At 46.9% G+C, this 15,714-nt stretch overlaps 2 protein-coding genes across 2 annotated transcripts; one reads left to right on the top strand and one right to left on the bottom strand.

Annotated features, from left to right (window-relative positions):
* The first annotated feature begins 86 nt into the window (after window positions 1–86).
* On the top strand, window positions 87–5,205 carry GTF2A2 (general transcription factor IIA subunit 2). The gene is made up of 5 exons (XM_083371493.1): window positions 87–288; window positions 1,357–1,482; window positions 2,012–2,116; window positions 3,380–3,506; window positions 4,879–5,205. Exons 2-5 carry the CDS (start codon window positions 1,411–1,413, stop codon window positions 4,902–4,904), a joined length of 330 nt encoding a protein of 109 aa, XP_083227619.1. The 5' UTR covers window positions 87–288; window positions 1,357–1,410; the 3' UTR covers window positions 4,905–5,205.
* A 2,915-nt stretch (window positions 5,206–8,120) lies between these two features.
* On the bottom strand, window positions 8,121–11,266 carry GCNT3 (glucosaminyl (N-acetyl) transferase 3, mucin type). The gene has a single exon (XM_083371087.1). The coding sequence runs from the start codon at window positions 10,766–10,768 to the stop codon at window positions 9,452–9,454; it is 1,317 nt and encodes a 438-aa protein (XP_083227213.1). The 5' UTR covers window positions 10,769–11,266; the 3' UTR covers window positions 8,121–9,451.
* Between the last annotated feature and the right edge of the window lie 4,448 nt (window positions 11,267–15,714).

The following is a 15,714-nucleotide window of genomic DNA, read 5'->3' as shown; positions in this document are numbered from 1 at the left end:
AGGCCAACGGCTGTCTTTTCTGCGCACGCGCCACCTTCGCTTGGCTTGCCAAACGCCCCTCGCCCGCCCCTTCCCGGGAAGCGCATGCGCGCGCGCTCGCCTTTCGCGCCTGCGACGCCGTGGCTCTATGGTCGCGCCTGCGGCTGGCATATCGACTTCCGCTTCCGGGCCCCGCTCCCGGTGGAGTCGGAAACAGGCGGGGGTCGTAGCCGGCAGCCCGTTTCTCCGCGTCGGAGGTCTGGAGGAGCCCGGCGGGCCCCGTGCGGGCGAGGGCCCCTCCCGGCCCAGGTAGCGCCCGGGCAGCCGCTCCCTTCCGGCCCGCTCCCCGCGCTGCCCCCCCCTCGGCGGCCCCTGCCCGGCCTCGGGACGCCGGGCCCAGCGCAGGCCGCGCAGCTCGGCTCTGCCGGGGCCCAGGCGCGTCTCGGGGCGGCCGCTCCTCCCGGCCAAACTCGCATGCGGAGGAGGGGGCTTGTGCACGCGTGTCCGCGGGTGCGCACGTGCCCAAGAGAGGCGGCCAGGAGTGGGGACCCGCCTTCCCCGCGGAAGGAGCTGTGGGGCTGCCGGGGACCCCCGACCCGCAGGGCCCGGGAAGGGCCAGCTGCCTAGTCCGAGAGAGGCCGCTGGAGAGAAAGTGCGCATGCGTCTCTGCCTAGCCTGCCCGGGAAGGGGGCGGGGGGGGGTTGGGGGGGAACATCTGCCCTGCGAAGCATCTGCCTGCAACCAGAGATGCACCCGAAGAAGCATCCGTGCGTTACTTGAGTGCACAGGTAGTCCTCGACTTACAACGATTTAGTGACCGTTCAAAGTTACGACGGCACTGGAAAAAAGTGACTTACGACCGCGTTTCACACAACCGTGGCAGCCTCCCCGTGGTCACGTGATCAAAATTCACACACTTGGCAACTGACTTACACTTAGGATGGTCGCAGTGTCCCGGGTCACGTGACCCCCTTTTGTGACCTGTCAAGCAAAGTCAGTGGGGGAAGCCAGTTTCACTTAATGACCGTATTGCTAACTTAATAACTGAGATGATTCACTTAACGCCTACAGCAAGAAAGGTTGTACAATGGGGCAAAACTCACTTAAATGTCTCACCGAGCAACAGAAATTTTGGGCTCTTGTGGTCGTAAACCGAGGACTACCTGTAATTTGAAGGGCAGGGTGTAGGCAGGGTTTAATCGGCAAGGAAGCGAAATGGTGTTTGGTTCTTTTATGTGGTTTTTATTGTAATGTGTGTTTTGTGAAGAAAAAGGAACTTTTTCTTGAACATGCTGGAAGCTCTCCTATCTCAGGCTCTGCGTTGTGCCCCTTATGCATCCCTCGGCCAGAATAAAACTCTTACCCTGGATTTTCCAGATCTTTGGTGAAAGTTTCAGATCTGTGGATGATCAGCATCTACCTGCTTGAGCCATGGCTTACCAGCTGTATAGAAACACCACCCTGGGAAACAGTCTTCAGGAAAGCCTGGATGAGCTCATTCAGGTAAGAGAGAAGCTGCTTTTTATTCCCATCTGTCTGAATAAAGGGCTTAAGTAATATGAACGTGATTTAAGTAGGGTCATGTTAGTTTTGCTGTCGGAGATCAAAAGCAATGAACACTGCTTAGGTGAAAACGTGTTAACAGCGCTTGCTTTTCCTCCATATCATAATTGGAGATGGAAGCAAAAAGTAAGATGTCGGAAATGAAGACAATAATCTTAACTGCCCCGTTTCTCAAACTCAAAACAAGGGTTTGAGTTCTGATGGACAATGTTTGCTAAGCTCATGAAGTTGTAATTTAAATGTCTTTAGCGTTCTGCATTTGTACTGTGGTTGAAGGGAATGAGAAAAACTAGTCACGTCATGTCAGTTGAAATTTTAAATTGGAAATTCTAATCTGTGCTCTGAAAGTTTTGGCTGTTTGGACAAACGTGGTACACCAATCAGTGCGTGAATATCAAAACAAAGTTCTGATTTTAGGCAGATGAATGTTTGTCTTTGGAGTTTATAGTTTTATTATGCAATCTTTCAGTCTCAGCAGATCACTCCCCAGCTCGCTCTTCAAGTCCTCCTACAGTTTGACAAAGCCATCAATGCTGCATTAGCACAGCGGGTCAGAAACAGAGTCAATTTCAGGGTAAGAAATGTTAATTAGAAATCATTAATGGCTTCAGCTAGTATTGACTAAGTTTGCATACAAACATCCGATTGCAGCTCTTCTAAGAAGCACCTAAAATGCTAGCAGAACATAGATTTTTTTCTTCATAGTTCCCGTTTCCTCTAATTCCCCTTTCAAACATAATGCTCAAAAGGGATATAGGTAGCCCTTGACTTATAACTGCAATTGAGCTCAAAATTTCTGTTGTTAAATCAGACAGTTGTTAACTGGGTTTTGCCCCCCCCCCCTTTTACGACCTTCCTTGCCACAGTTGTTAAGGGAATCACTGCGGTCGTTAGAGTTAGTAACACGGTTGTTGAGTGAATCCGACTTCCCCATTGACTCTGCTTGTCAGAGGGAAGCAAAAGGCAATCACATGACCCCCCCGGGACTCTGCAACCGTCATAAATACGAGTCAGTTGCCGAGTGTCCGAATTTTGATTGCATGACAGTGCAGATGCTGCAGTGGTCATAAGTATGAAAAATGGTCATAAGTCACATTTTTTTCAGTGCTGTAACTTTGGACGGTCATTAAACTACGTGTATAAAAACAGTTGCTTGATAGCAGCGAAAGTAATAAGATATTATGTAAGCCTTCCAAACCCTGGGGTGGCTGTGTTTCACGCCTTAGTTGAGCAGGCTGAGCACCAGTACAGATACATTTACGAATAGTATTGAGGGTGGAACATCCATTGCTTAGTGATGTGGTCGGTTAGCATGTGGCATCTCCGTTATACATTACATTATACAACACAAATACAAGTTTGAATAAAAATCAGAAAATACAAACTACGTGGCCAGAGATAAAAAATTAAGGTAAAACCACGATGAAATCACCTTAATACTGCTAAGCTTGTAAGCCGCCCTGAGTCTTCGGAGAAGGGCGGGGTATAAATGGAATTAAAATAAAAAAATAAAAATAAATAAATAAATAAATAAAATAAAATATAAATAAATAAATAAAAAATATGGCGCCATAGAATCGCAACAGGACTGAGGGCTGACATCAATTAAGAGAACAAAAGCAACAATATTCTAAAATTCCCCCAAATTCTCCTGCTCCACGGTCGTTCCTTTGATGACCACAAGGGGGCGATAGAGCTATGTCGTTTTCCAGAATGGCTGCCTGCCTTTATCGGTAAGGGAAGAAAGAATTGGGCTGCCCAGTTCAACAGGTACTGTTTGGTTTTTCCCTTTTCCTAAACGCCCCCTCCCTTTTCTCTCTTCTTTCCCCCCCCAAAGGGCTCTCTGAATACGTACAGGTTTTGCGACAATGTTTGGACCTTCGTGCTGAACGATGTGGAATTCAGAGAGGTCACCGAGGTGGTGAAAGTGGATAAAGTTAAAATTGTGGCCTGCGATGGGAAAAGTAAGTTTGGGAGTTCTTTCTCTCTCTCTCTCTCTCTCTCTCTCTCTCTCTCTCTCTCTGTTTCTCTGTTTCTCAACCTCGGCCACTTTAAGGGGGGTGGACTGCAACTCCCAGAATTCCCCAGCCACTTGGCTGGGGAATTCTGGGAGTTGCAGTCCACCCCCCCTTAAAGTGGCCGAGGTTGAAAAAGCCCGCTCTAAGGATAGTGAAGTCAAGCAGATCTGTGATTGTGTCCCTTTTGAAAAAGTGGATGTACAAAATGCAGCTCTTTTTTTCTCTTTGATCTTCAACATACCTGGCCTTTGCTGATTTGTTAGGAGGATTAACAGCATCTTTACTTACACTTTGGGCTGCCAAAATCAACAAAAGGAGCAGGCACCCTGGTCCAGAGAAGCTCACTATCTCCTCTCAGTACAGAGCCTGCTTGTGTAAACTCCCCAGCTCTCTTCCCCCACCCGACTGCAGTTGTTGAATGTGGCTTTCAGCAACTCAGGGGGAGCCTTGTTGAAATTCCAGATGCAGAAACTGCTTGAGCTGTGTATTTGCAGAAGTGCCTCCTTCCTTCCGACAGATCCACACGCCGTGATCGACTTCCTTTTACCTATTTGTCCAGAGCAAACTCTTGATTTCGTACTGCGGTTTCCATTTTTGCAATGCTGCCGGAGGGCTGGATCTGTTTAGATCAGGGATTTTATGTTTATAATTGTCAAAATCAAAACTTAGCTCCGGGTGTTGACCTGAACAGGGTTTTTGGATGCTTTGTCTTAGGATTTATCTTTACAGACAAAGAATTTATCTTTACCACGTTATGTGCTGTTTAAACGTGAAGGGGGAAAAATCATTTAGGCCAAAGGAAATTAAAATTATTTCTGAGTTTAATGATTCAGGACACAAATTCTCTGTTCTCCTAGTTAAAATACAATAGTACAGTTAATTTGACCTTTGGATCTTGAATAATATCACATTACTACTATTAGTAATGGTGGCGTAGTGGTTAGAATGCAGTACTGCAGGCTATTTCTGCTGACTACTAGAAGTTCAAGGTTGACTCAGCCTCCCTTCCTTCCGAGGTCAGTAAAATTAGGACCTAGATTGTTGGGGGCAAGAGGCTGACTCTGTAAAACCTCTTGGAGAGGGCTGTAAAGACTTTGGAGTGGTATATAAAGTCTAAATGATATTTGCCCTGACAAGAGAGTGATGCGTCCAGATTCACCCAGCTGCCTTTGGGGCTGACTGGAACTCATTTATTTCTAGCCTGGTGTCTTAACCACAAGAGCAAACTGGCTTATTAAGAATAAATAGTCTTAAATTCCTTCTGTGTAGCTTTGGTTTTTGAGCTGTGTTTCTCACCTGATGTTCTCCTTGCCTCCAGATACGGGTTCGAATGCTGCGGAGTGAAGGGGGATTGGGGCCTCTGAGCCCACGCGGATGTGATGGGCAGGGCTTCCCGGGAAGCAGCCTGGACAAAGAAAGACTCTGTCGGGAGTTGTTTTAATAATGTAGGCAAAGCTCACTTTTTCTGGAAGGCCTTGTGGAACTGTCTTAGCAAGGTCCCATAAGGCACCTCCGGGCGCTGGCTCAGTGATGAAGATAAGCAAGCTTGCTTTTTTAAAAAAAGAGGATCAAAAATAAGGATGAAACATACACGGCTACTTTTGGGTTCATCAAGGTCACCAATAAATATTTTATTTAAAACTTTTAGTAGCGTGAAAAGTATTGAATCCTCTTCCTACCGGTACGTACGATCAGCTCTTGATGGATTCACTTGTTTTTCCCCCTTAAAATCTCAGGGCTTTGCAAATGTTATACAGGTTGTATTGGCCACTTGTATTCATTCGGTATTGGAATCTTTACCAGCTCCTTTTTAAAATTAACGATATTCAGTCAAGGGAGAATTAACAACCCAAGTTTAGTCTTGAATCCCAAACTGGGAGTTCAGCAACCTGAATTCTGCCTTTATGGACTCACCCAAGCATTCTGAGTAGCAACGAAGGAACTGACGTATATTTGCAACAAAAAGTAAGCATTGTTACCTGGAGCTGCGCCTTTTTCTGTTGCTAATGGGAATGTTGGTTGTTCTGAACTGAGTAAGATTTCTCAGATAAGATCTTCCCTGGCTAGTTTCTGTCTTGTTGCTAAATAGTTCAATCATTTTCCTCTGTCATGAGACAGCCGCTTGATTGTGGGCATAGAAACATACTTAATTTCTAAACGTGAATATCCTTTGTGCCCTCTTGACAAGGCCAGGCACGTATGTTTGTCTCGTTCACTTTTAGGACTGCTTTTCGATGTAGGTGTGGTTGGGCAGCGGTGGAATCCTTTACAAAAGGCTTAAAACTGGCCCTCGTTTTCTGCATGCAGCACTTAGCAACGCTTCACCAAACAGATCTGGAGATCCAATGGCTGCCGGATGTAGTAGATTACTGATTTTTTTAAAAAAGCTTTGGCCAAGTGGAAATTTCTTGAAAGTAAAAACCTACAGTACTATGACAGATGCATGAGTGATGTAAAAACAGGTTGCCCTGCTTCAGAATGACTTTACAAATCTATAAGTCTAAACCAGAGTTGCAGAAGCTCATGGTGGATAGAATGAACTATGATTGATTGTTCCTCATTTGTTGTTTGGCTGCCTTCTGTTCTAGCAGACCCTTGCCCTCTTCTTGGGGTCTTCCAAGCTGTCTGCTAGAAACATTGAAATTGACATTTAAATTCACTCTTGCTAAGGCAGGGGTGTCCAACTTCGGCTACTTTAAGCCTTGTGGACTTCAGCTCCCAGAAATCCCCAGCCAGCATGGGGAATTCTGGGAGTAGAAGTCCACAAGGCTTAACCTGGCCAAGTCTGGATACCCTTGCTCAAAGCTTACATCATAGTGACCCAAGGCACACACGCACACCCACAAAATAACAAAATGTGTCTCTTGTACAGGTATGACCCTTTGCTTAACAGCTGACCTGAAAAAGACTTATGCCCCGGATTTGATTGATGGTCTGTGGTCACGGGATCAAGCGCTCAACGGTTATGGCACAGGAGCATCATGGGCAAGCTCCTTTGCAGTCCTCTGTTGAGAAATATCTGTAGGTGCAAAGGGAGGTTTAGCTGAACTCAGAGTTGGGGACATACCAAAGAAATAGGAGATGGGTGAAATTGTTGAGAAGCGCTCCCAGGTAACCATGGACTGGTCAGCTTGATGTCAATACTTGAGCAAACGTTTGTGCATCTAGTTTTATGAGCAGATAGAAAAGAAAACAGAACAGGTAAAACCTGTCTAATCCTGAACTGATTTACCAGCTTAATTTTGCTTCTTTGGGCTTGCTGAGTCTGTGTTTCCATGTCACTTTAGTTCCATGATGTGTGGCAAAATTCCACTCAAACAATTGCTCCTTTGATGATCCTCTTGGGTAATTTCCTCCAGGGAGAGGCTGGGTTTGTTTGCTTTTCTTGGAAGGGGGGGAAGCTTTCTACATCCTGCGGTGTTATCTTGCAAAATAAAATTTGATGGTTGTAATTAACAATTATTTGAGCAGCTTATTTGCCGTGTGGCTGCGCTTTCCTTCCTGCATATTTATTGCAGCACTGCGCACAAGCGAGTTTTGGTTTTGCTACATTGAACGGCCGGTTTGAGGCAGCTGGAGATATTCTTCCATTAATGCATAGCTTCCCTCTTTTGACTTCCAATGCTAAAGAATTGGGGAAGATTTGGCTGCTGCTACCAAACCTACCCCAATTGCGTCCCTCAACTTAAACACAGCCTGGCACGAACCCACCAGAGACCTCTGTGCTGGTGTGGCAGGTCAGCAGCCACTCACCCAGCCCAGGGAGAAGACGGTTCTTCTCAAGAGGCCTTCGATTGGCACTGCCCTTTGAGCGCTTGGCAAGGGAGACCCAGAAGAAGTGTGCAATAAATCAGGTATTGCCAGTAAGGCTCTTTTTCAAGGTAAGGGCAAAGGGGAAAAAAAGGAATAAATATCTTTTCCGCCCACAGCTGTAGTTTTGTAAGAAGGGCGTTCTTTGGACCTGGCGTTGCGTAGCAGCTGTGGAATTAAGTTGTTGCCTCATCAGGTGTTGTCCAGGGAACCAGATCAGCTGCACTGCTGATCCTTCCTTCTTGGATCCCTTTCCCTCTTGGAGAGAAGTCGAGGGGCTGTTGGGGTCTGGGAAGAAAGGAACCGGGATGGGGGGAGGGCAGGTTGCAGTTGGCATTCGCCAGTTTTCGACCCACTCAAGCAGACGGGGAGAGCAACTTGGCTTCTCAACGGCTTTGGTTTAATGTCAGTTTCTGATTCCAGTTTAAGTTGACAATCCCCAAAGAAAAGTCCCAAAGGTAACTGTTTTTCGAAAAGGCACCTGGACTTGAAAACATTTCGCTTCTCATCCAAGGAGCTTCTTCTATTCTGATGAACTTTGAGACAACCATGACCTGCATAATTGAGAATCTCCCTAGACATTTCCTCCCCAAAGAAAATTGCCTGCAAATTGCCCTGGATCATCATCAAAAGTTCTCCTGGATTTAGCGTGAAAGGCAAAGTTCCCACAAAAACCAAAAGTAGAAACTGCGGTTTAGTTTATTCTGATGTTTTCACAGTGTGGCCTTTTTGCATATAGACACACACACTTTGGCACATGCATAAATAAACCCCTGGAAACACGGTGTGACGTTAGCCCCTGGATTTACATACATGGAAATAGGTAGGACTTCAATGGCAATCTTAAAACGTATTTGAGCACCTTCATCATATGGCACAACGTGGCATGGATAAACCACCGAGAGATGAAGATCAACAAAAGACTGTCAATCTTCTTTAACCTGGTGTCCACCAGATATGTTGGACTACACTTCCCACCATCCCTACAAATTCTTCCCAACTAATCCTTAGACCCATCTTTCCTTCTTGGTTTATGTTAGGACAATATAATGTGGAAGCTGGTGTTTCTCAACCATGTCAACTTTAAGATGGGTGGACTCCCAGGATTCCCCAGCTAGGATGCTTTAAGAGAGGCGGACTTCAATTCCCGGATGCATGCTATGAAAGGAATGGACTTCAACTCCCCAAATCCCCCAGATAGCTGAAGGAACGTCCTCTAGCCAGTGGAGAAGGTGAAAAACGATAGCCCTTGCTGACAAGAAGGCCTTTTCGGCTGAGGAAGGGACGAGCTACCCTGGCAAGAACAGACTGGCGTTATAAGCTGGCAATATCTATACAACCTGTAAGGCTCAAGAAAGCATTCCTGGCTCATCACCAGGAAGCAGGCAGCCTAGCAGCTTCATACAGAATATAAAAAGCAAGATATTCTTTTGACATTTGATACCACTTGGAAATGAAAATTGAGTGAAAGGCATAGCCGTGTTGAGAAATAAGATGCCAATTTGCTTACACAGTAACCTGCATGGAAATTGGGTGCCTGGGAAGCTGTAAAGGGATGGGGAAGAGGAGGTGGAGGGGAGGAGGGCTCTGGAGGAGGAACACCTTCCCAAACAGTTTCCTCTTACCCGATCAGCGATCAGCGGCTGTTTTCCCCCCTACAGAAAACAGATCAACGGAAATGATAAAATGCCAGCTTCTCCTTACCACCATATCTTAAAAATATAGGAGGACAGAATCCAAATACTTATGTTCATCAGACACACATTTTTCCCACAACAAGGAAGCAACGCAAGGCAGGAGAATGAGTCATAATTCCAACCCACAGTGCCAGTTCTGCTGAAACTGAACGGAGTGTGGTTGCGCAAGTCCCCTTCCACCCTCTGCCCCGGGGGCAGGGCGGGGGAATCATCTCCCTACCTGATGGCTTGCAAGGTCCCTGAATGTCAGATCTAGGAGGAAAAAGTCTTTCAGAATGCCGAAGGTCTATGACATGAAGTCCGGCACATCTGATAGACCCAAAACTTGTATGTCCTGCTCTTAGCGGAATCCCCTGTCTGTCCTTCTTGAGGGCTGGGCCACGCTCAAAGGGGCTCTTGATAGATGGTCTTGTAGCGCAAATACTCTTCCAAACACTGGATGACGTAGTCGTCAATGCTGGGGTCGAACTTGTTGGCAAAGAGGTGATGCTGTGAGAGTAGCCAGGGGAGGTCTCCAAATCCATACACGCAGACTGCCCGCCGGTAGACTCCAGAACACTGGCCGTAAGGGGCTCCCTTGCTGATGTCCCCTTCGATGTAGGCCCACTTCACCAGCCGGGCAATGGCGTTCATGTCTGTGAGGTCAAATTTGTCATTGGGAGGGACTGAGCCTGGCACCTCTGGCATCCGATGCAAGGTGGCCCAGAGATGCTCATCCGGGCTGTACGTATCCTTGCACCACTCGATCAAGCGCCTGGCGGTGGGGTCCTCAAAGAGGTGCTGGACAAACTCCCTGGTGACCACGATGTAGGCGCTGCCGGTGAACATGGGAGACTTTTGGGGAGGGGGGCCCTTTGTCATCTTGGTCTGGACAATGCCATTGGTCACTTCGTGGTGGTATTTCCAGCGGTTCCTTTTATAGGATGACGGTTTCTCAGACTCCATGTTGTTTTTCCCATTCAGCAGTTTTAGGGCTCGGACAATCTCTGTGTTCGTCTTGATAGGGAAATCAGTCCCGCAGGTGTTCAGGAGGTACCTCCAACGCACCTTGCTTTGAAGCAGGTCCTTCATGCAGTTCAGATCACCTTGGACCCTCGACCAAGAGGCGTACACCACACTCTCCTGCTTAGAAGCCAGAAAAACATTGTTGAAGCAGGAGGCAATGGCCCGAACGGCTTTTTGGAAAGGTTCGGGAGATTTGCTGTCCACGTGGACACAGTATACGTTCTGAGGAGCAAAGATGGATCTCAGTAACCTTTCAAACATCTCGATGTTCTCGTGGATCACCATGGAATAAGCAATCGGGAAGTTTTCTTCCTCTTCACTCAGGTGGAACCCAATGAATCTTCTCTCTTCTTTAAAGTTCTGACAATCCTTGGTTGCGTTCAGGTAGAACATCTCTTCTAGGGCCACCCGCTTTTTCTTCCATTGCATCTTGCTCACCAGAGCGTCCTGCAAAGCCTTTGTGTCCCCTCGGCTGATCCCAGAGCAACTGATGTTCTCCATGGGGGAGAGTCTCACTGACTGGTACAACTGGTCCTTGCAGTACTGACCTCGGGGGCCCGTGCTGTCTGTCTCTAGAGAGCTGGGGTCACACTGCCAACGGCTGTACTTCAGCATGACTGTGGCCAGCAACATGAGAGTCCCCAGTGCCAGCAGGTGTGGAATCTGACACAGGAACCTTTTATCTCTGAAATACATCTTCGGAGAGCAACCGATTCTCCAGCTTCTGAAATCTAAATCTCTGCTTCCAAACTCCTCTGGAAGATTCAAAGTTCTCGTGTTGGAATCAGCACAGTTAACAGGTGGTTTACTTGGGCTCTGAAGGAGAGCCCCTCCTCATCTCTGCATGGCTGGCTTGCTCACCAGTGTAACCTGAGAGCTGTGATGAATTGCAGGTAGAGTTCAGATGGGGCGGGGCTGAGAGAGGCTGCCTTCCCATTTGCCCGGGTCTCGGATCTCTCCAATCCAGAGGTGTGGCCATTCATATCACAGCCATGAACCAACAGGGAGAAGCTGAGGAGCTGTTTCTGAGCTTGTTTGGTGACCTTTTAGAAGCAACGTCAAGTTCTAGCAGCTTCACAAAGGAGATGTGGATTAGATGTCCAGGTGTAGGATATGTGAAACATGCCTTACGTCTCAGAAGACAATCACTGGATGGGTGGGGACAAAATGTTCCCAGAATAGAGGAATCAAGAAGTGGACAATTTTTGAAAAGAAACTCAACTCTGGGTGCAGTTACAAAGGTTCTTACCTGGGAGTAAATCTCACTGGACTCAATAGAGGAGGCAAGTAGAGAACAGCCTGATTCATGGAACAGCAAGTCAGTTGGCCTAGAGGAACTTTGCAGTTTGACCTTCAGAGGGATGTCTGAAAAGTGATGCCTCGTGGAGTCGTCTAAGTCCTGTGAAATATTGTATGGAAAACGTCTTAGCTCCGCTGAATGCGATAGCTTATAACTTTATTAATTTTTTAAATAAAATATAAACTGATGAAAACAAATGGTCAAAGAGAAAAACAGCTCAGAGAGAGAGAGAGAGAGAGAAGTGGAAAAACAAAAATTATAGAAAGAAACAATAAATGTAAAACAGAGCAACGTCTGTCTTCTTTTACTGAAGGTAAATTCATCCTTGACTTTAGTGTTAAACAAGAGCTTCCATTTTCTCAAACAATCCAGTCATTGCATTCATATGCCATACAGGTAGTCCTCAACGTATGAACACAATTTCTGTTGTTAAATTTGACAGCTGTTAAGTGAATTTTGCCCCATATTATGATCTTTCTTGCCACAGTTGTTAAGTGAATCACTGTACTTGATAAGTTAGTAACCTGGTTGTTAAGTGAATCTGGCTTCTCCACTGACTGCTTGGCAAAAGTTGCAAAAGTTGTGACCTCGGGACACAGCCACGGTTATAAATACGAGTCACTTGCCAAGCATCTGAATTTTGATCACCTGCCCATGGAGATGCTGCAAAGGTCATAACTATAAAAAACAGTCATAAGTCACATTTTTCAGTGCCATTCTACCTTTGAACCATCACTAAAAAAAACTGATGTAAGTGGAGAACATCAATTCCCCCCCCCCCGCCTGTTTCGGGCAAAAAGTCCATCCAAGTCTTCCCATGGCTGCTTCTTCACTGGGGCCTGTAGATCACTGTGGCTGCAGCTGGGAAGAGTTTTTGTATTGAAGCTGCAAAATCCGTTGGTTGGTAGAAGGTAGACCATCTGCCCAAGTTACCCCTCCCCCCACCTTCTTTTCTCCTCCCGGAGTCAAGACAGGTGGACCAGGCAAGGCTGTCGTGACCTCCTGAGTTGGCAGGACCAGAAACGGTCTCAACCCTGGCCGCTAAATTGCATGTGAAATGCTACCCAGATGATGCTTTAATGAGGCATCCAGTTCTTCTCTATTAATGAATTACCAGCAATTGCTACCTTGATTCTAATCGGTGGTGTTTTATAACCACCACTTATTTTGAAACAGTCCACTGCAGCCAAGATGAAAATCCACCTTCCCATTCAAGTTGAACAGGAAGGAGGAGGGTGGCCCCCCAATCAAGGTACCTGGATGGATTTTTGAGAATCTTCCTGAGCCTTCAACAAGGGACAATAAACAATCAATTTTCATAAATGGCCCAACTGAATACATAAATGGCCCAACTGAATCTTGGCCAACCTGAACTAGCTCTGTCTTTTAACCCCTTCCGTGTTCTACTTAGACATGATATTCATTGTTTCTTTTGTGGCCAAATTGGGGGGGGGGTGTTTAAAAAATTAAAACCAAATGCAAGTGGGTGGGTTCAGGTGAGGAATCACAGCTTGCAGAGCTGGGCAATGTTGAGATAGCCTTCTTTGTGTTGACCCAAATCAAGTAAGATCTCAGATCAAGAGGGTCCTCACTCAATTGTAGAATCATAGGATTGGGTGAGACCTTCAGGGTCTTCTAGTCAGGCCTACCACTCCCTGGCAGAAGCTAGGGTTTGCAGGGTCCAGATTCACTCTCTTGCCCCTGCAGTGAAAAACGGTTGGGAAGGAGGAGATAAGGAACCATCTTCTGAGCTGAAGAGGCAAGTAGATTGCTCCATCCGTGTTCCCAGTGCAGGTTAGTCTAGACAAGGAAGTTTTCAGTCCCTCATCCAGTGGTGGGATTCAGCTGGTTCGCACCACTTGGGCAGAACCGGTAGCTATTTTTTTTGTTGCCCAGGCCCAGAGTGGACTTCCGGAAGCAGCATCCATGCAGAGAACTGGTTGTTCACATATTTGAATCCCACCACTGCCCTCATCTAAAGCTTTGCCCGAGGAATCTCTACAGGGGGTCCTGGCTGGGTCCTGAGATGCTAAAATTATGTGCACCAACTACATTCAGGCGAGCGGGTTTACAAGGAAGCATCCTGTTTCATCCGGATCACAAACACAGCTCTAGCCATAAACTTTGGGGCTGTAACTATAAGAGTTGTGATTCATTACTGGCATTCTTCTTTGTTGACACTGAGATAACCTACGTGGACAAGGATGTTGAACCAAGTTGTTTGACGTTCCTGGGAGAGATACCTTTCACGCACAGCTGCTCTTGAGCAAAGGAACATCAGGAGGGTGAGAGTGCTCAGGACCAGGTGTTGATAAGAGGACAAACAGGAGGTTCCTGATTTTGAATTTTTCTAAGAAACAAAAGGACCTGAGTTACCAGGTGTTCTGACTGGGAAAGGAAAATTGCAGATTGTAGGTTTAATGTTGTGGAGGTCTTCTGGCCTTTGGGGTGCAGTTGGTCAACCACTGCAGAAGAAACCATGTTGGAGGCAGATGCGTTTTCCAACTTACCTGTGCCCTCTGCCTTGGCTGGCCAGGTATCCGTTGGCATCTATGCATCAGGTTTCCCTTTCTGCACTGCATTTTTGCGGTTTCGGACTTGAATTGTTTGCTTTTTTGAAAGTATTTATGAATGTGGTCCCTGGCCAAGTAGAACAAAAGATCTAGGCCAGGGGTAGGCAACCTTGGCTCTTTTATGACTCGTGGACTTCAACTTCAAGAATTCCTAAGCCAGGCTGGCTCAGCAATTCTGGGAGTTGAAGTCCACGAGTCATAAAAGAGCCAAGGTTGCCTACCCCTGATCTAGGCCCTGACTGTGGTTTCTAGCTTGCCGATGGGAGTGGCATGAAATTCTTAAATTTCTCAACCTTGGCAGTTTGAAGACAGATGGCTGTTGACACCCAGAATTGGCCTGGCTGGCTGGGGAATTCTGGGAGTTGATGTCCACACACCTGCAGTGGCTGAGGTTGAGAAACATCACCATAAAGGAGAGCTGTGAAAGAACAAGAGTGTGGCCTATGATGTGTTGGCCTGTAGATGGAAAGAGAATTTGGGGCATTCAGCAGGTGGGAGGAGGAGGAGATCTGAGGGCGTTTCAATATGGGTGAGCAACTTTCACCAGTGACTTGACCTGCCATCACTTCCGGACAAGATGCACAATTCAAAAGCCACCATCCCAAAGTAGCCCTCCGCTGGGCACCCCCACCAGTTTTACCAGTTGACTAGATGGGCAGCCCAAGCTGGGCACCCCACCAAAAACTGTATCATTGTGGCAGCATAAACCATGCCAATAAAATCAGGGAAGCAAAAAAGCAGGAGGGTGCAAATGCAGAAAGAGTCCTTTTTTGAATTCCACCAAGAAACAATTAGGAGAAAAAATCCTAACGCTGAGAATCTTGAGGACGTGTGTCCACTGCTACCATTTTGAAGACAGTTGTGGTTTGCCAGTGGTCAGCCCTGCCTTGCATCTCACTCTCGGGCAAGACTGAATGGCCCTGCAAACATAACTTTCCATTGTTCGTTGTCAGTCTCAAGAAAGGCAAACCCTGCTATTGATCTTAACCGTGTCTTGGCAGTCGCCCAGGGAAGGTCTGCCATCTTCCAGGAAATCCATGTCTGCTTCCCCTCCCTCCCGCCACCCCCCAAATGAACGTAGATCTGGAATAATGAGTATCATTCTGTGGTTTGATGACGGCAAGGACTATTTGGGTCCTCCAAGAGAAAGATGCCCCCAGGTTACTCATTGCAACCAGAGCCCTGAAGGAAGTCTGAAGTGAAAACTCAGAAGTTGTGTGGACACACCTGCAGTTGGCGGAAGTTAAAATCTGAAGGGAAATAAAGAGCCTAGTCCACATGAGCTATGAAGCAACAGGCTGGATTCAGGCAGAGGTTTTAGGTTTGAGCTCATGCAGCTCATTGGGCAACGTGTGCTTGACCTGGGGGGGGGGGAGATCTATAAATATGTCATGATGAAATGCCCTCCTGAGCACTGCCTTGAGGACACCTTGCAAGTGCAGCCAGGAATAAAAATGGGTAAACAAGCAGTCACTCTGGAGAATGGCAAGCGCATTGCATGACAATGAAGGACACCCTGTGAGATGAAGGCTACCCAGCACACTCAGCGGGAGGGCCAGCTAGGTGGGGCACAGGGAGATTTTTTCCCATTGCATCCGGACAAAATCCTGTGCCCCTCCTCCAATATTGCATTCCAATTACCTTCGTTATAGGTTGGTTTGGTAAATTAACCAGCACATACCCCATGTCCACTTCATACCTGCTTACAATAGGAAGCTAGAAATACTGCTGGTTTGCACCACAACGAATGGCTTTAGAACATTGCTGCA

Source organism: Vipera ursinii (assembly GCF_947247035.1).
Source record: "Vipera ursinii genome assembly, chromosome: 11".
NCBI lineage: Eukaryota > Metazoa > Chordata > Lepidosauria > Squamata > Viperidae > Vipera > Vipera ursinii.
Note: the sequence above shows the minus strand (reverse complement) of the source record. Positions and strands in the feature narration are given on the sequence as shown.